General features: G+C 44.8%; 1 protein-coding gene across 1 annotated transcript in view; it reads right to left on the minus strand.

Annotated features, from left to right (window-relative positions):
• Nucleotides 1-777: 777 nt before the first annotated feature.
• LOC120051783 (receptor-type tyrosine-protein phosphatase zeta-like) overlaps nt 778-19,490 on the minus strand; it is a 57,665-nt gene continuing 38,952 nt past the window's right edge. Inside the window, exons 20-31 of the mRNA XM_038998673.1 lie at nt 19,234-19,368; nt 18,962-19,096; nt 18,572-18,735; nt 18,077-18,212; nt 17,681-17,827; nt 17,341-17,434; nt 16,819-16,895; nt 16,529-16,657; nt 16,275-16,421; nt 4,408-4,550; nt 1,031-1,166; nt 778-921 (exon numbers count right to left, since the gene is read on the minus strand). Coding sequence (XP_038854601.1) covers nt 778-921; nt 1,031-1,166; nt 4,408-4,550; nt 16,275-16,421; nt 16,529-16,657; nt 16,819-16,895; nt 17,341-17,434; nt 17,681-17,827; nt 18,077-18,212; nt 18,572-18,735; nt 18,962-19,096; nt 19,234-19,368 — 1,587 coding nt within the window. The remainder of the gene's footprint in view (nt 922-1,030; nt 1,167-4,407; nt 4,551-16,274; nt 16,422-16,528; nt 16,658-16,818; nt 16,896-17,340; nt 17,435-17,680; nt 17,828-18,076; nt 18,213-18,571; nt 18,736-18,961; nt 19,097-19,233; nt 19,369-19,490) is intronic.

Below are 19,490 nucleotides of genomic sequence, written 5' to 3' on the forward strand. Positions count from 1 at the left end.
GTTATTTTTAGAATGCAGCCATACATAGAAAATTGACAAAAATTGTAGTAAAATATAAAAAAAATTAGAAGTATAAATAGAAATTTGGTCCATTGACTTGGTTGCTATAATATTATTTACATATTAGATGTATTATTTCATACCATTATGCATTTTCGACTTCAAAAGCTCACTGTTGCTACAAACAAAATAGCATATTCATTGTTAGACGGAATAATGAGTTGCTCAATGCATTGACTCAACAAAAAAATAGGCTAACAAAACATGTTTAACGTAAAAAGTAGCATGTTCCCTTTTTTTTGCTTACTGAAAATAAATATGAAAGTTTAGGGAAACAGAGTAGAGCAAATATCTCAAAACAGCAGTATCAACAAAACATCAGAAATGTTGACTACAATTGTATGAGAGCCATTACAAGTAGGCTACAAGATGAATATACAAAGGCACACATTACAAGGTCATAGGGTATCATGTCCAGCGGTCTGGAAAATGCATTCAAAGACGGAGAACATAAGAGAGGGTAAACAGGCAAAGCTGCAGTTTTTAAAAACAGAAAACTGTGAGATAGGCGAGAATCCATACTGACAAGTTAGGGGCCCTGTTGCCATAGGGCGGCAGGTAGCCTAGCTGTTAAGAGCGTTGGGCCAGTAACCAAAAGGTCTCTGGTTCGAATCCCCGAGCCGACAAGGTTACAAAATCTGTCGCTGTGCCCTTGAGCAAGGCACTTAACCCTAATTGCTCCTATAAGCGTCTGCTAAGTGACTAAAATGTAAATGGTTACACCAGGGACTCAAGGCTCTCTGCCGTGCTGGCGGTGCCCCCTGGGACTGTTCCGTTGTTGTCTGAGGACTGGTGCATCCTCTCGTCCTCCTGTGTGCCCACCAGACTCAGCATGGCTTTGTATAGGAACTGATACTGCTCCTGAATGAGAAATGGAATAGAGAAACTGTGCTGTTGAAGGGAGAATGCTTTGACACAAAATGGTCACTGTGCATCAAGCAGGTACAGTCGGTGCTTCAGATTGACTTACAACATCAGTGAAGGTCCTTGGCCTCATGAGGTTGAACATCTTGGCCACCTGGTACACGTCCACAGTGCTCTCCGCCTCTAGTTGGCGCACCAGAGTAGACAGGGCACAGAAGGTTCCCGCAGTAACACCGCCAACCCTGCAAAATCAGACCCACACCTTGAAGTGGTGGTAAAACTTAACAGCACTTGTAATCTTCTTAGGGTGTCCAATTAAAAACTATTTTCAAAAAGAATATGTTAATTGTGTAGATACTCCTCAAAAGATCATGTCTCTATCATAATCCATTCAAAAGTTATTGGCGTTTCTACCCTTGTAGGCTAATGCGACTAAATCAATGGAGGACAGAGAAAGAAAGTGGTAAAAAAAAAGGAAAATTGCATCGCGTCAGCTAGGCTGGATTCTGTGCAAGAATTAAGGCTACTGGCTACCTGACAGGCTCACTTTCCCGTTGCATTTGTAATCTTCTCGAATCCGCATAAAACATAAAACAATATAGAGGTAAGATAGATATCGATTTTGAGACATGTATTTTCATATTTTAGTAATAGCTTTTCCTATTCATTCAGAATCACTGTTATTGTTCAAAGATTTCTCACAAAAAAGCATATCTATGAAATATTGAGCATGTGCCAAGCTTTTTATTTTCAAAGCCTTTTACATTTAATTCAGCTTGTGTCATGCTAATTTAGCTTTTTGCGACCCGCGGAAACATCTTTGAAGACAAGGACCACAAAATGTAAAATCCTCAAGTCGTTACGAGAAACCTGCTCTACTATGTCAACAGATATGCCAAATGATAGGTCCAAAAGGCTTCTTAACAGCTTCTACCCCCAAGCCATGAGACTCCTGAACAGCTACTTGGATACCTGGACTATGTGCATTGAACCCCCCCCCACCCCCATTTTTACACTGCTGATACTGTATGTTTATTATCTATGCAGTCACTTTACCTCTACCTACATGTACATATTACCTCGACTATCCTGTGCCCCCCCCCACCCAATAGCATCGATACTGTTATTTTATTGTAAAAAAAATTTAAAAAAAATTAATGAACACTTTTTTAAATTGCATTGTTGGTTTAGGGCTTGTAAGTAAGCATTTCACTGTAAGGTCTACACTGGTTGTATTTGACGTAGGTTTTCATCAAGGATCTCTCAGTACTTTATTCTGTTCATCTTTTCCTGGATCCTGACTAGTCTCCCAGTCACTGCTGCTGAAAAACATCCCCACAGCATGATGCTGCCACCACCATGCTTCACCGTAGGGATGGTGCCAGGTTTCCTCCAGATGTGCGCTTGGCATTCAGGCCAAGAGAATCTTATTTATCATGGAATGAGAGTCTTTAGTTGCCTTTTGGCAAACTCCAAGCAGGCTGTCATGTGCCTTTTACTGAGGAGTGGGTTCCATCTGGCTACTCTACCATAAAGGCCTGATTGGTGGAGTGCTGCAGAGATGGTTGTCCTTCTGGAAGGTTCTCCCATCGCCACAGAGGAACTCTAAAGCTCTGTCAAAGTGACCATCGGGTCACCTCCCTGACCAAGGCCCTTCTCCCCCGATTGCTCAGTTTGGCCGGGCGGCCAGCTCTACGAAGAGTCTTGGTGGTTCCAAACTTCTTCCATTTAAGAATGATGGAGGCTACTGTGTTCTTGGGGACATTCAATGCTGCAGACATTTTTTGGTACCCTTCCCCAGATCTGTGCCTCGACACAATCTTGTCTCGGAGCTCAAAGGATAATTCCTTCAACATCATGGCTTGATTTTTGCTCCGCCATGCACAGTCAACGGTGGGACCTTATATAAACAGGTGTGTGCCTTTCCAAATCATGTCCAATCAATTGAATTTACCAAAGGTGGACTTGACTCATGTTGTAAAAACATCTCAAGGATGATCAATGGAAACAGGATGTACCTAAACTCAATTTCGAGTCTCATAGCAAAGGGTCTGAATATTCATGTAAATAAGGTATCTGTTTTTTTATATTTAATACATTTCTAAAAACCTCTTTTTCCTTTGTCATTATGGGGTATTGTGTGTAGACTGCTGAGGATTTGTAGTTATTTAATCCATTTTAGAAAAAGGCTGTAACGTAACAAAATGTGGATAAAGTCAAGATGTCTGAATACTTTCTGAAGGCACTGTATGTAGCTTTTTGGGTGACCCGACCAAATTCACATAGAAATGTGAGTTATAGATATTTCATTCTCATTGACAGCAAGTCTAAGATGCGATAAATATGTTCTATGTGAACTAGTTCTTTGCTTCCCTTTCTCAAGTTCCGTTTTTGCATCTTTTACTTTAGGTTTTGTACACCAGCTTCAAACAGCTGAAAATACAATATTTTTGGTTATGGAAAATATATTTCACAGCGGTTAAGATTGTACAATGATTCTCTACATAATGACTGCTTGTTTTATCCATTTTCCATTATCACTAGCTTTGACTTAATACCATTCCTTTAAAGGTGTACTATGCAGAAATAGCTCCGCCATTTCCTGGTTGCTAAAATTAGAATAGTTGGCCTAATTTCAGTTTATGTGACAAATATTGTCATGGGATTCTTTTGGTCTGAAAAAAATACAAAATTAATTTCAAATCCATATCATTATTCACTATCTGCTTGTTATATTCAATATGTTTCACAATATCATTCATGTCATGTCAATTTACTGGTATTCTTATCATATAAACTGTAAACGCATTAATTTACATGCATTCTCATATTTTACCACACAAATTGATCATATATACTTTATATCAGTCCTCATTTAACTAGGCCTTTCTTCCATTATGAGTAAATGAAGCAGACATAATGTAAATTCAAGTATCATATTTTTAGATGATTTAAAAAGTCTATCCAAATTCCAATACAACATTTGTTTACTTTAATTGGGAAACTCAACCGGCTGGTTGAGATATTTGTGATGCATTATCTATCAAAGTTGTCATGCAAACAAATTCTTCATGTATAGCCTATACTGAGGATAAATTCACATACAATCCTTTTTTCTGATTTTTTAAAATTGGTGTGCCAGTTATAAAGGCTTAAGACAGGATTGTCTAAATAGGCCTGGATCAGTACAGTGTTTCAGTTCCAATAAATATTAAGAGTATTGCACATTTGGCCATATCTTCTTATCCTCTTAGGTTAAGGTCTCAGAGTGGATCATCTTGAATGTATTAACAGAAAAGAGAGGGAAAAATAGTGTTTCAAGAGTATTGAGATGGCTCAAGATAGAGTACATGCCTGAGTGCCAAATAGTTGGGGGTTGCACTTTTGGGACTGTTCCATTTGTTCCAGGTTTGGAGTGGAGATGACCTTATTTCACAGATACATAATCAATCATCAATCAGTAAATTAATAGAGAGGTCTTACTGGTCGTGGACCACCGTGGGGCCCTCCTTGGAGGAGCTCTCCTCCTTCACCAGGCTGAGCAGCTCAAAGGTGCTGCTGATGGGGCTGTCTGGGTTGGGCCAGTGAGGCGCCCGGTAGTGCCTCACCTCCAGAACATAGTCATCCTGGCCCAGAGGGAGACAACAACACACAATCAGAGAGAGGGAGAGAGAGAGAGAAAGTGTTTGTGTGTTCTAGGGTTGCATATTTTGGGGAATATTCAGAAGTGGAAACTTTCCGTGGGAATTAACGGAATATATGGGAATTAACGGGAATATATGCAAATTAATATTAATACCATTTAAATTAAGATGTTTTTTGCATTGGATATATTTACCATATCATGAAGACAGAAACATAAACCTTTTACCTTAAGTAGACATAATTGCAAATTATTAAATCCTTCCAATAGAAATAAAAATATAAACTATTTAGTTATGAATTGAACTTTAATTAAATGAGTTGACTCTTCACATGGGACGATTTCACTGAACAACAAAAGGGAATACTGAATGATCCACAATGATCCATTGCATCTCCCAAAAACATTATCAACATACATCTGTAAAATTATAGTCTAGAAACTAAAGCTTTGGTTGTCTTCCTCTCAGGCTTCCATGTCTTCTCCCTGGACCTCTTCAATGTCCACCTCTTGAACATCAGACTCTGAGGCCTCATCTTCACTGTCACTTTCCAACCTTGGTGAGGATGGCTCAAAAAGCCTAAAATTTGCCCGGATGGCCAACCAATTGTTCAACCCTTGTATTGGTCAGCCTGTTGCGTGCTTTGGTGTGTGTGTTCCCAAACAAGGACCAGTTGCGCTCTGAGGCGGCTGATGTTGGTGGGATTTGGAGGATGATGGAGGCAACAGCGGAAAGAGCATCCGATCCACAAAGTCCTTTCCACCAGGTGGCTGATGAGATATGTTGGCACAACTGCCATATTGCATCTCCATCTCAAAGCCCTTGCTTGGAAGTGTTCTTCGCCAGACTGCCAAGAACCTTGACCTCATCCAGGCCAAGGTGGCGAGACATGGTAGTGATGACACCATAGGCCTTGTTGATCTCTGCACCAGACAGGATGTTGTTGCCAGCATACTTGGGGTCCAACATGTACGCTGTGGTGTGTATGGGCTTCAGGCAGAAGTCTTCACGCTTTTTGATGTATTTCAGAACTGCAGTTTCCTCTGCTTGGAGCAACAGTGAAGTGGGCAGGGCAGTACGGATTTATTCTCTTACATCTGCAAGCAGAGTCTGAACATCAGACAGGATGGCATTGTCTCACTCAATCCGTGCAATGGCTACTGCTATAGGTTTCAGGAGTTTCAGGCTGCTTACCACTATCTCCTAAAATACATCATCTAGGAGGATCCTCTTGATGGGGCGGTCCATATCAGCAGACTATGATATGGCCATTTCTTGGAGAGACTCATTCCCCTCCAGGAGACTGTCAAACATGATGACAACACCACCCCAACGGGTGTTGGTGGGCAGCTTCAATGTGGTGCTCTTATTCTTCTCACTTTGCTTGGTGATGTAGATTGCTGCTATAACTTGATGACCCTTCACATACCTAACCATTTCCTTGTCTCTCTTGTAGAGTGTATCCATTGTTTTCAGTGCCATGATGTCCTTGAGGAGTAGATTCAATGCATGAGCCGCACAGCCAATGGGTGTGATGTGAGGGTAGGACTTTAGACCAAGCAGTCTTCATGTTCGCAGCATTGTCTGTCACCAGTGCAAATATACCTTCTGTGGTCCAAGGTCATTGATGACTGCCTTCAATGAAGAGACCTCTGTGTCTGTTGTCCCTTGTGTCTGTGCTCTTGTAGAATACTGGTTGAGGGGTGGAGATGATGTAGTAAATTCCTTGCCTACGAACATTCAACCACCCATCAGTGATGATTGCAATACAGTCTGACTTCTCTATGATTTGCATGACCTTCACTTGAACTCTGTTGAACTCTGCATCCAGCAAATGAGTAAATAAAGCATGTCTGATTGGAGGGGTTTATGCTGGGCGAAGAACATTCAGAAATCTCTTCCAAATCACATTGCTTGTAAGCATCAGAGGTGAACCAGTTGCATACACAGCTCGAGCAAGACATTCATCAAAACTTCTGATTCCAGGAGGACCATGAGATGTTGCTATCGATAAGGTGTCTGAATCATCATTTTCACCTCAAATAGAAGTAGAGGATATTTTGTCAGAGGTTGTTTGTTGTGAGCGCTGAGGGAACTTTATGCACTTGGCCAGATGATTCTGCATCTTTTTGCATTCTTCACATATGATTTCGTGCAGAATTTGCAAATGTACACATCTTTTCCTTCTACATTAGCTGCAGTGAAATGTCTCCACACATCAGATAGTGCCCGTGGCATTTTCCTGTAAAGATTACAAAGAAAATAACAAATACAATTCCAAGTACAGATAAATAGTTAAGCAGTTAGATTAAACAACTATTTTGTAAGATAAATGTTTTAAAATAAAACATGTATGGAAACAGGTGAATTAACACTCCTCAGTTAGCAGGCTCAAGCAAGCTAAAACCCACATGGTAGCAAAAACTAACCAGCAGAAATTGTTAGCAAGTTGGAAATTATTTAAACACACTTTGCTGTAGGCTACTATTTACTAGCTAACAAAAAATCATGTCATAAAATATATTCACCCCCCCAGTATTGCAATCAAAACTTACAAGAAAGCATGTAGTACTAGGCTCAGAGAGTGTAGTAGTGTGTGCTCAATAGCATCTCAGTAGTGTGCAAGATCTTGAGAATCAGCTGAACATATGATGGAAGAGTGTACTGCACATGTGATGGAAGAATGCACTGTGCATGCAGAGGGTTGCAATTCCATTGAATTGGGGATAGTTTAATCAAAATATGCCACAAGACCTAGAATTGCCTTATGTGTATCCCACAAAAAAGGTTCACTGTTATAAGCTAACTTTTTTGATGAATTTAAGCAAAATTCCCCAAATTCCAGGACTTAGGTTTCCATGAAAAATTTCCGGAAAAATTCTGGAAATTTACCGGAAAGTTTCCGAACCTTTGCAACCCTAGTGTGTTCACTATATATAAAAAGGTATGTGGACGCCCCTTCAAATTAGTGGGTTCGGCTATTTCAGCCACACCCGTTGCTGACAGGTGTATACAATTGAGCACACCACCGTGCAATCTCCATAGACAAACACTGGCAAAAGAATGGCCTTACTGAGGAGCTCAGTGACTTTCAACATGGCACTGTCATATGATGCCACCTTTCCAACAAGTCAGTTCGTCAAATTTCTGCCCCCCTAGAACTGCCGTGGTCAACTGTAAGTGCTGTTATTGTGAAGTGGAAACGTCTAGGAGCAACAACGGCTCAGCCGCGAAGTGGTAGGCCACATAAGCTCACAGAACGGGACCGCCGGTTGCACCACTCACTACCGAGTTCCAAACTGACTCTGGAAGCAACGTCAGCACAATAACTGTTCATCGGGAGCTTCATGAAATGGGTTTCCATGGCTGAGCAGCCACACTCAAGCATAAGATGCACAATGCCAAGCGCTGGCTGGGGTGGTGTAAAGCTCGCTGCTATTGGACTCAGTTGAAATACGTTCTCTGGAGTGATGAATCACATTTCACCATCTAGCAGTCCGACAGATGAATCTGGGTTTGACGGATGTCAGGAGAACGCTACCTGCACAAATGTATAGTGCCAACTGTAAAGTTTGGTGGAGGAGGAATACTGGTCTGGGGCTGTTTTTTATGGTTCGGGCTAGGCCCCTTATTTCCAGTGAAGGGAAATCTAACGCTACAGCATACAATCACATTCTAGACAATTCTGTGCTTCCAAATTTTTGGCAACAGTTTGGGGAAGGTCCTTTCCTATTTTAGCATGACAATGCCCCTGTGCACAAAGTGAGGTCAACACAGAAAGGGTTTGTCGAGATTGGTGTGGAAGAGCTTGACTGGCCTGCACAGAGCCCTGACCTCAACCCCATCAAACACCTTTGGGATGAATTGGAACGCCGACTGCGAGCCAGGTCTAATCGCCCAACATCAGTGCCCGACCTCACTAATGCTCTTGTGGCTGAATTGAAGTTCCCGCAGCAATTGTTATAATTTTTTCTCGTATACATTTTAATCTCACTTTCTATCTACAAACTAAATATACTTTCCTGCAACCCTCCTCACACAATGTGGTACGGATCTGCTATTTTTATTCCTTATAACTGGAACCTCCATCAGGAGCTAGCCAGCTAACTTTGTTAGCCACGGCTAGCAGTCTTCACCTTTTAGCTCGGACACCGCCAGCTTAAGCTTGGACAATACATGCAAGTCTGCACAGCGCGATATCTACCCAGAGCATATCCGACTGCTTCTCCCTACCACATCACCGGATTCCTGCCGCTCTGGATCATTACACCGGATCATCGCAGCTAGCTAGCTGCTACCGAGTGGCTACTGTTAGCTAACGCCTCTGTCCCGAAGCAGGCACCAGTTAGCCTTGAGCTAGCCACGAGCTAGGCCCATATACCAGCAAATTCTAGGGCTACAATACCCCTTTTGCTAATTGCCCTGGACCCTTTGTTGTCGACGTAGCAATGTCGCCGAAGACCCATCTTCTTGCCCCGGTCCGCTAGCTTTCTAAGCGCCATGTCTCCCCGTGTTATTGAAGAGTCCAGGGGCATCAGCTGTGTAGGCGAGTAATCATAGGGTTCAAAGAACAGCAATAGTGCTTTCCTCACCATCAAAGAACAGCAAAGTGCTTTCCTCACCATCTTAAATAAGCATGCCCCATGAATTTTTTTTACAACTAAGAACATATATAGCCCTTGGTTCACTCCAGACTTGACTGTCCTTGACCAGCACAAAAACATACGGTTGTGTACTGCATTAGCATCGAATAGCCCCCGCGATATGCAACTTTTCAGGGAAGTTAGGAACCAATATACACAGTCAGTTAGGAAAGCAAAGGCTAGCTTTTTCAAACATACATTTGCATCCTGTAGCACAAATTCCCAAAAGTTTTGAGACACTGTAAAGTCCATGGAGAATAAGAGCACCTCCTCCCAGCTGCCCACTGCACTGAGGTTAGGAAACACTGTCATCACTGATAAATCCACGATAATCGAGAATTTCAATAAGCATTTTTCTACGGCTGGCCATGCTTTCCACCTGGCTACCCCTACCACGGCCAACAGCACTGCACCCCCTGCAGCAACCCCTACCACTGCCCCCCATACCCCCGGTTCTCCTTCACCCAAATCCAGATAGCTGATGTTCTGAAAGAGCTGCAAAATCTGGACCCCTACAAATCAGCTGGGCTAGACAATCTGGACCCTCTCTTTGTAAAACTATCAGCTGCAATTGTTGCAACCCCTATTACTAGTCTGTTCAACCTCTCTTTCGTATCATCTGAGATTCCTAAAGATTGGAAAGCTGCAGCGGTCATCCCCCTCTTCAAAGGGGGAGACACTCTAGACCCAAACTGTTATAGACCTATATCCATTCTGCCCCGCCTTTCTAAAGTCTTTGAAAGCCAAGTTAACAAACAGATCACTGACCATTTCGAATCCCACCATACCTTCTCTGCTACGCAATCTGGTTTCCGAGCTGGTCATGGGTGCACCTCAGCCAAGGTCCTAAACGATATCATAACTGCCATCAATAAAATACAGTACTGTGCAGCCGTCTTCATCGACCTGGCCAAGGCTTTCGACTCTGTCAATCACCACATTCTTATCGGCAGACTCAACAGCCTTGGTTTCTCAAATGACTGCCTCGCCTGGTTCACCAACTACTTCTCAGATAGAGTTCAGCGTGTCAAATCGGAGGGCCTGTTGTCTGAACCTCTGGCAGTCTCTATGGGGGTGCCACTGGGTTCAATTCTCAGGCCGACTCTTTTCTCTGTATATATCAATGATGTTTCTTTTGCTGCTGGTGATTCTCTGGTCCACCTCTACGCAGACGACACCATTCTGTATACATCTGGCCCTTCTTTGGACACTGTTAACAAACCTCCAGACGAGCTTCAATGCCATACAATACTCCTTCCGTGGCCTCCAACTGCCTTTAAATGCTAGTAAAACTAAATGCATGCTCTTCAACCGATCGCTGCCCGCACCCGCCCGGCCGACTAGCATCGACTTAGAATATGTGAACTACTACCTAGGTGTCTGGTTAGACTGTAAACTCTCCTTCCAGACTCACATTAAACATCTCCAATCCAAAATTAAATCTATAATCGACTTCCTTTTTCACAACAAAGCCTCTTTCGATCATGCTGCTAAACATACCCTTGTAAAACTGACCATCCTACCAATCCTTGACTTCAGCGATGTAATTTACAAAATAGCCTCCAACACTCTACTCAGCAAATTAGATGTAGTCTATCACAGTGCCATCCGTTTTGTCACCAAAGCCCCATATACTACCCACCACTGCGACCTGTATGCTCTCGTTGGCTGGCCCTCGCTACATATTCGTCACAAACCCACTGGCTCCAGGTCATCTATAAGTCTTTGCTAGGTAAAGCCCTGCCTTATCTCAGCTCACTGGTCACCATTGCAACACCTACCCGTAGCACACGCTCCAGCAGGTTTATTTCACTGGTCATCCCCAAAGCCAACTCCTCCTTTGGCCGCCTTTCCTTCCAGTTCTCTGCTGCCAATGACTGGAACGAATTGCAAAAATCACTGAAGCTGGAGACTCATATCTCCCTCACTAACTTAAAGCATCAGCTGTCAGAGCAGCTTACCGATCACTGCACCTGTAGACAGCCCATCTGTAAATAGCCCACCCAACTACCTCATCCACCATAATGTTATTTCTTTTTGCTCTTTTGCACCCCAGTATCTTTACTTGCACATCATCATCTGCACATCTATCACTCCAGTGTTAATGCTAAATTGTAATTATTTCGCCACTATGGCCTATTTATTGCCTTACCTCCCTAATCGTACTACATTTGCACACACTGTATATAGATGTTTCTATTGTGTTATTGACTGTACGTTTGTTTATCCCATGTGTAACTCTGTGTTGTTTTTGTCACACTGCTTTGCTTTATCTTGGCCAGGTCGCAGTTGTAAATGAGAACTTGTTCTCAACTGGCCTACCTGGTTAAATAAAGGTGAAATAAAAAAAATACATGTTCCAACATCTAGTGGAAAGCCTTCCTAGAAGAGTTGAGGCTGTTATAGCAGCAAAAGGGGGACCAACTCCATATTAATGCCCATGATTTTGGAATGGGATGTTCAACGAGCAGATGTCCACATACTTTTGGTCATGTAGTGCATGCGTGCTCCTGTGTGCGCGCGTGTGTGTGTGTGTGTTGAAAGTGTTCCAGTGATTGGTGGTGCAGATGGGCGGGTCTAAACTGTGTGAAAAATAACAGCTGTGCTCCATTGAGGCATGGGGAATGTGTATTGAATTTCCACCCTTTTCACTGGCCATTTGGTTTCACCATGGGCTAAGATCCAGGAAGAGATAAGCAGAACAACTCCATGGAATAAGCATTTCCTTGTTGCTATATATTACCTCTTACTTACTTACTTACTTTATTGTCCCCATGGGGAAATTTTGTTGCAGTGTCATGTACACATTTAAAGTGGCGTTAAATACAAAACAAGATTGACAATACAACTTTCAATAACAGTCTGTGTATCAGACAATAACAGTCAATAACAGTCTGTGTATCAATTCAGTGGTTTAATGGTTGTTTGGGTATAGACACAGTGTTAACATTTGATGAGCACTAGCGACTGGTCCATAGTGTCTGGTCCATAGTGTCTGGTCCATAGTGACTGGTCCATTCTATGAAGCTGATATTTTTGTTATGATCCCACAGTCTGTGGCTGATCTCCCTCTCTCCAATGTAGTTAGTCTGTTCTATGTAGTTGATGATGTTAGTGTGACTTATCTTACTTATCAAGCTGATCTCCCTGGTGTTACTGATCTCCCTCAGCTGATCTCCCTGGTGTTACTGATCTCCCTCAGCTGATCTCCCTGGTGTTACTGATCTCCCTCAGCTGATCTCCCTGGTGTTACTGATCTCCCTCAGCTCATCTCCCTAGTTTTACTGATCACCCTCAGCTCATCTCCCTAGTTTTACTGATCACCCTCAGCTCATCTCCCTAGTTTTACTGATCACCCTCAGCTCATCTCCCTAGTTTTACTGATCACCCTCAGCTCATCTCCCTAGTTTTACTGATCACCCTCAGCTCATCTCCCTAGTTTTAAAGATCTCCCTCAGCTCATCTCCCTAGTTTTAAAGATCTCCCTCAGCTGATCTCCCTGGTCTGAGCTGATCTCCCTCAGCTGATCTCCCTGGTGTTACTGATCTCCCTCAGCTGATCTCCCTGGTGTTACTGATCTCCCTCAGCTGATCTCCCTGGTGTTACTGATCTCCCTCAGCTGATCTCCCTAGTTTTACTGATCACCCTCAGCTCATCTCCCTAGTTTTACTGATCACCCTCAGCTCATCTCCCTAGTTTTACTGATCACCCTCAGCTCATCTCCCTAGTTTTACTGATCACCCTCAGCTCATCTCCCTAGTTTTACTGATCACCCTCAGCTCATCTCCCTAGTTTTACTGATCACCCTCAGCTCATCTCCCTAGTTTTACTGATCACCCTCAGCTCATCTCCCTAGTTTTAAAGATCTCCCTCAGCTCATCTCCCTAGTTTTAAAGATCTCCCTCAGCTGATCTCCCTGGTCTGAGCTGATCTCCCTCAGCTGATCTCCCTGGTCTGAGCTGATCTCCCTCAGCTGATCTCCCTGGTCTGAGCTGATCTCCCTCAGCTGATCTCCCTGGTGTTACTGATCTCCCTCAGCTGATCTCCCTGGTGTTACTGATCTCCCTCAGCTGATCTCCCTGGTGTTACTGATCTCCCTCAGCTGATCTCCCTGGTGTTACTGATCTCCCTCAGCTGATCTCCCTGGTGTTACTGATCTCCCTCAGCTGATCTCCCTGGTGTTACTGATCTCCCTCAGCTGATCTCCCTGGTGTTACTGATCTCCCTCAGCTGATCTCCCTGGTGTTACTGATCTCCCTCAGCTCATCTCCCTAGTTTTACTGATCACCCTCAGCTCATCTCCCTAGTTTTACTGATCACCCTCAGCTCATCTCCCTAGTTTTACTGATCACCCTCAGCTCATCTCCCTAGTTTTACTGATCACCCTCAGCTCATCTCCCTAGTTTTACTGATCACCCTCAGCTCATCTCCCTAGTTTTACTGATCACCCTCAGCTCATCTCCCTAGTTTTACTGATCACCCTCAGCTCATCTCCCTAGTTTTAAAGATCTCCCTCAGCTGATCTCCCTGGTCTGAGCTGATCTCCCTCAGCTGATCTCCCTGGTCTGAGCTGATCTCCCTCAGCTGATCTCCCTGGTCTGAGCTGATCTCCCTCAGCTGATCTCCCTGGTCTGAGCTGATCTCCCTCAGCTGATCTCCCTGGTGTTACTGATCTCCCTCAGCTGATCTCCCTGGTGTTACTGATCTCCCTCAGCTGATCTCCCTGGTGTTACTGATCTCCCTCAGCTGATCTCCCTGGTCTTACTGATCTCCCTCAGCTGATCTCCCTGGTCTTACTGATCTCCCTGGTCTGAGCTGATCTCCCTGGTCTGAGCTGATCTCCCTGGTCTGAGCTGATCTCCCTGGTCTGAGCTGATCTCCCTGGTCTGAGCTGATCTCCCTGGTCTGAGCTGATCTCCCTGGTCTGAGCTGATCTCCCTGGTCTGAGCTGATCTCCCTGGTCTGAGCTGATCTCCCTGGTCTAAGCTGATCTCCCTGGTCTTACTGATCTCCCTGGTCTTACTGATCTCCCTCAGCTGATCTCCCTGGTCTTACTGATCTCCCTCAGCTGATCTCCCTGGTCTTACTGATCTCCCTCAGCTGATCTCCCTGGTCTGAGCTGATCTCCCTGGTCTGAGCTGATCTCCCTGGTCTGAGCTGATCTCCCTGGTCTGAGCTGATCTCCCTGGTCTGAGCTGATCTCCCTGGTCTGAGCTGATCTCCCTGGTCTGAGCTGATCTCCCTGGTCTAAGCTGATCTCCCTGGTCTTACTGATCTCCCTCAGCTGATCTCCCTGGTCTTACTGATCTCCCTCAGCTGATCTCCCTGGTCTTACTGATCTCCCTCAGCTGATCTCCCTGGTCTTACTGATCTCCCTGGTCTTACTGATCTCCCTGGTCTTACTGATCTCCCTCAGCTGATCTCCCTGGTCTTACTGATCTCCCTCAGCTGATCTCCCTGGTCTTACTGATCTCCCTCAGCTGATCTCCCTGGTCTTACTGATCTCCCTCAGCTGATCTCCCTGACCTTACTGATCTCCCTCAGCTGATCTCCCTGACCTTACTGATCTCCCTCAGCTGATCTCCCTGGCCTTACTGATCTCCCTCGCCTTACTGATTTCCCTCAGCTGATCTCCCTGGTCTTACTGATCTCCCTCAGCTGATCTCCCTGGTGTTACTGATCTCCCTCAGCTGATCTCCCTGGTGTTACTGATCTCCCTCAGCTGATCTCCCTGGTGTTACTGATCTCCCTCAGCTGATCTCCCTGGTTTTACTGATCTCCCTCAGCTGATCTCCCTAGTTTTACTGATCACCCTCAGCTCATCTCCCTAGTTTTACTGATCACCCTCAGCTCATCTCCCTAGTTTTACTGATCACCCTCAGCTCATCTCCCTAGTTTTACTGATCACCCTCAGCTCATCTCCCTAGTTTTAAAGATCTCCCTCAGCTGATCTCCCTGGTCTGAGCTGATCTCCCTCAGCTGATCTCCCTGGTCTGAGCTGATCTCCCTCAGCTGATCTCCCTGGTCTGAGCTGATCTCCCTCAGCTGATCTCCCTGGTCTGAGCTGATCTCCCTCAGCTGATCTCCCTGGTCTGAGCTGATCTCCCTCAGCTGATCTCCCTGGTGTTACTGATCTCCCTCAGCTGATCTCCCTGGTGTTACTGATCTCCCTCAGCTGATCTCCCTGGTGTTACTGATCTCCCTCAGCTGATCTCCCTGGTGTTACTGATCTCCCTCAGCTGATCTCCCTGGTCTTACTGATCTCCCTCAGCTGATCTCCCTGGTCTTACTGATCTCCCTCAGCTGATCTCCCTGGTCTTACTGATCTCCCTCAGCTGATCTCCCTGGTCTGAGCTGATCTCCCTGGTCTGAGCTGATCTCCCTGGTCTTACTGATCTCCCTGGTCTGAGCTGATCTCCCTGGTCTGAGCTGATCTCCCTGGTCTGAGCTGATCTCCCTGGTCTGAGCTGATCTCCCTGGTCTGAGCTGATCTCCCTGGTCTAAGCTGATCTCCCTGGTCTAAGCTGATCTCCCTGGTCTTACTGATCTCCCTGGTCTTACTGATCTCCCTGGTCTTACTGATCTCCCTCAGCTGATCTCCCTGGTCTTACTGATCTCCCTCAGCTGATCTCCCTGGTCTTACTGATCTCCCTCAGCTGATCTCCCTGGTCTTACTGATCTCCCTGGTCTTACTGATCTCCCTGGTCTTACTGATCTCCCTCAGCTGATCTCCCTGGTCTTACTGATCTCCCTCAGCTGATCTCCCTGGTCTTACTGATCTCCCTCAGCTGATCTCCCTGGTCTTACTGATCTCCCTCAGCTGATCTCCCTGACCTTACTGATCTCCCTCAGCTGATCTCCCTGGCCTTACTGATCTCCCTCGCCTTACTGATCTCCCTCAGCTGATCTCCCTGGTCTTACTGATCTCCCTCAGCTGATCTCCCTGGTCTTACTGATCTCCCTCAGCTGATCTCCCTGGTCTTACTGATCTCCCTCAGCTGATCTCCCTGGTCTTACTGATCTCCCTCAGCTGATCTCCCTGATCTCCCTCAGCTGATCTCACCTGTGTAGCCTCCAGGACGTAGTGCTGCACCACCAGCATCTCCTCGTTGGCCAGACACATGTGGTTCTCGCTCCGGAGGGTCACTGTGAACGCCTCACAGCTGATTGGCTGCTCCTTGCGGGGCCAGTACACGTATGGCTCCTCCCCCTCTGCCTGAGAACACAGATGTGGTAAGGACTTCCTGTTTGAGGCACAAAATGGCTGCCATACATACATCAGAGGTTTTGAATCCAGGACGACAGATAGATACCTACCAGGCTTGGTGTTCCCGGCAGTGTGACTATGACCTGAGCGTTGTGATCCCAGATCATCCTCCAGAAGTCTGTCACCGTGCCGGCCAGCGGGTTTTGGGTCACGATGAACTCAGTGCTCTGCCGGTACCCCTGGGGAACACAACCGGTGGTAGAACATTGAGACCTGAATCCGATCGCCAATATGGACAGGAAACCAAAAGTAAAATTTACTGGAAATGTGTTACTATGTGTAACTATGTAGTTAGAAGAGTCACAGTGACAGATACTATCTAGAATGGTTTGGTTCTTACCGTGAGGTATGAGGCGTTGATGTAGTCTGATGTAGTTTCTCCCGCCACTGTGGACAGACAAACCCGTGACCTTTCAACTGGAGACAAAGCCAGACGTTGTTAAATTTCCTCATAAGGTATACAGAATGTAATTTTGTAGAATATTACTATTAGAATGGTTAGCTTTACCAGAGCGGCATTACTAAACCATTACCATTGCTTTACCTACATAACATGATTTTTGCCTTAAACCAAACAAAAACAAAATGTGCCTCAAGGTCCATGCTCTCAAATTTGCTTTTCTTTTTTTAGTACAGTTTTAGTTAGGAGGGGTTAAAGTGTGCGGGCATTTTGCTAAATGTTCTATTGAAAGTGACAATGTTGAGGTTGAGTGCTGGTAGAAATCCAACCTGAAATGTAAAATAGGTCTCATTGTCTACACTGTTCACAGTCATGGTGGTTGCTGTTCCAAGGTTAAGAGGAGAGGAGGTTTTTAAAGTGCTGGAACCTTTCAACGTATGAACAAACCTGTATGTAACTCACCGGGTATTAAAGAGGAGTTTCTGTTCTTCTCTCTGTTACACTCTTTCAGGGCTGCTGAGTAGTCGCACTGTATGGCATTGGACGAGGATATCAGCTGCAATCACATTGGAACCAAGGAGCAGATTAACTGTTAGTATTTAAAAATGTGCCAGCGGTTGTACCTGCTCTTTTCAGAGGACAAAGAAAGACAACCGATAGACTTATTGTTCTCCAAATGTATGTTGTACTTTTAGTTCTGCCCTTTATGCCCTACTGGAGTTCTTATGGAAAGTTTACCATTGTAAATCTACAGTAAATGTAAATACTAGCACTATGACTTGTTAATAGCATATGTCCTTACCTTAAACTGTTTCTCTAGCTGCGTCCTGCCGGAGGGCCCTGGGGTCAGGAGGTCGTTGACGTAGCTGTGGATGCGGCTGGAGGGAACCTCAGTCTCCTTGCCCAAGATGGCCTCCACTAGAGCATCGTGGATGAACACATACTGCTCCTGAATGCACAGGGAAAGTAGGGGTTGAAAGCCTTAGTTGGGTGTTGACATTCGTACTGTTCTGGTAAGGTGACAGGACAACTAATCTTACTGTAGTGGATCCATTGTTTTCTTGTTGGTATCAGACCTGGGTTCAAATAGTATTCTTTCAAATTATTTAGACGCATTTGATGGAGCTTTCCATTTGATGAGGCTCCAACAGAACAGTCCCAAAAGTGCAAACCCCGCCCATCTGGACTGAGCTCTCACCTCTGTCTGTACCAGGTAGTTCCTCTGTGTGCGGATGTGTTTGAGGAAGCCCATGATGTTGACCGTGCCCTCTTCTTTGATCTGCTTCAGCATGCTATCCAACACTATGTAGGTTCCAGTCCTGCCAACCCCCGCACTGGAAACACACACACAAGAGAGGTTCACAATATATTCTGAATCCTGGTATTTCAATTTCCACTTTAGTTCTCTATGAAATAACGTTCCATGTTGAACTTAACAGCTGGACAAGGTGAAAGTGGCTGTTAAGTGATATAATGGAGGACCATGTCCATTCTATTCTATTTCTATGCCGGTCGGAATGTAAATGTACTTCCTGAATTGAAACATTCACGTATAGAAGAAGATACATCTTTTTATTGACTGAATTTAAATGGAATTTCAGTTGAAACAAATGGCCTTGATTTTAAAGCTGTTCTATACATTCTACATATCGATGCATATATACATGTTCATTCTATATCTATGGCCTCCTACCTGCAGTGCACTACGATAGGCCCCATGTCATCTGTCCTGGCTTTGGAGGACTTCTGGACGAAGGTGAGCACGGGCAGAGTGTACTCGGGCACGCCCATGTCTGGCCACTGAGTGTAGTGGTACTGGGTCACGGTCCGATCGTTAATCCGCCCCTTCAGAGAAACCTGGGGGTTGGTGGGAGGAAACAGGAAGTGGTAAGCAGGATGGGACACAAAATGGCTGTCAATGTGACACTTGGGATTCGTAGTTCCATAATAAATGTTCAGAAGTAGTAATGAGGCAGCGCTTCAACTAACTTGGAGGGGAGGTGCAACCGATGTAGATGATACAGTGAGGACGTAGAGGTTAAACTATTAAGGTAAATGTGATGTAAATAGTGTGACCTCTAACCTTTTTGACCTTGGTGTTCCTGAGGGTGAAGGTTCTCTGGGTGTAGTGGGCCAGAACCTTACTGCTCTTCACCGTCACCAGGAAACCACCGTACTCTTCCTGGCTCTCCAGGGGCCAGTACTGGTCACACTTCCTCTGACATACATGACCAAACACTTTAGAATAATTTCATGAATAAACTATTTATGAACTATTACTAAATATGTTCAAGCATTACAACACTTCAGCATTTACAGCATGCATAAGCAGTTATAATGGCCCTGGTTTCTCACCCGTCCCTTCTCTACCAAGTTGGTAATCATGATGATGCCGCCCACGTTCTGTTCCCACACCATCCTCCAGAAGTCCTCGGTGCTGGACTTGAGAGGGCCCTGGGCTGCGATGTAGGCCCTGGACTTGTTGAAACCCTGTGGAGGGTAGGGAGGGAAAGAGAAAGCGTGAACAACAGATTAGCTACTGATACATCAACAAGACATTTGCCCTCATAACAAATCAAATCAAATTGTATGTCACTTGCTTCGTCAACAAC

This window comes from Salvelinus namaycush, chromosome 8, assembly GCF_016432855.1.
Source record: "Salvelinus namaycush isolate Seneca chromosome 8, SaNama_1.0, whole genome shotgun sequence".
Taxonomy (NCBI): Eukaryota; Metazoa; Chordata; class Actinopteri; order Salmoniformes; family Salmonidae; genus Salvelinus; species Salvelinus namaycush.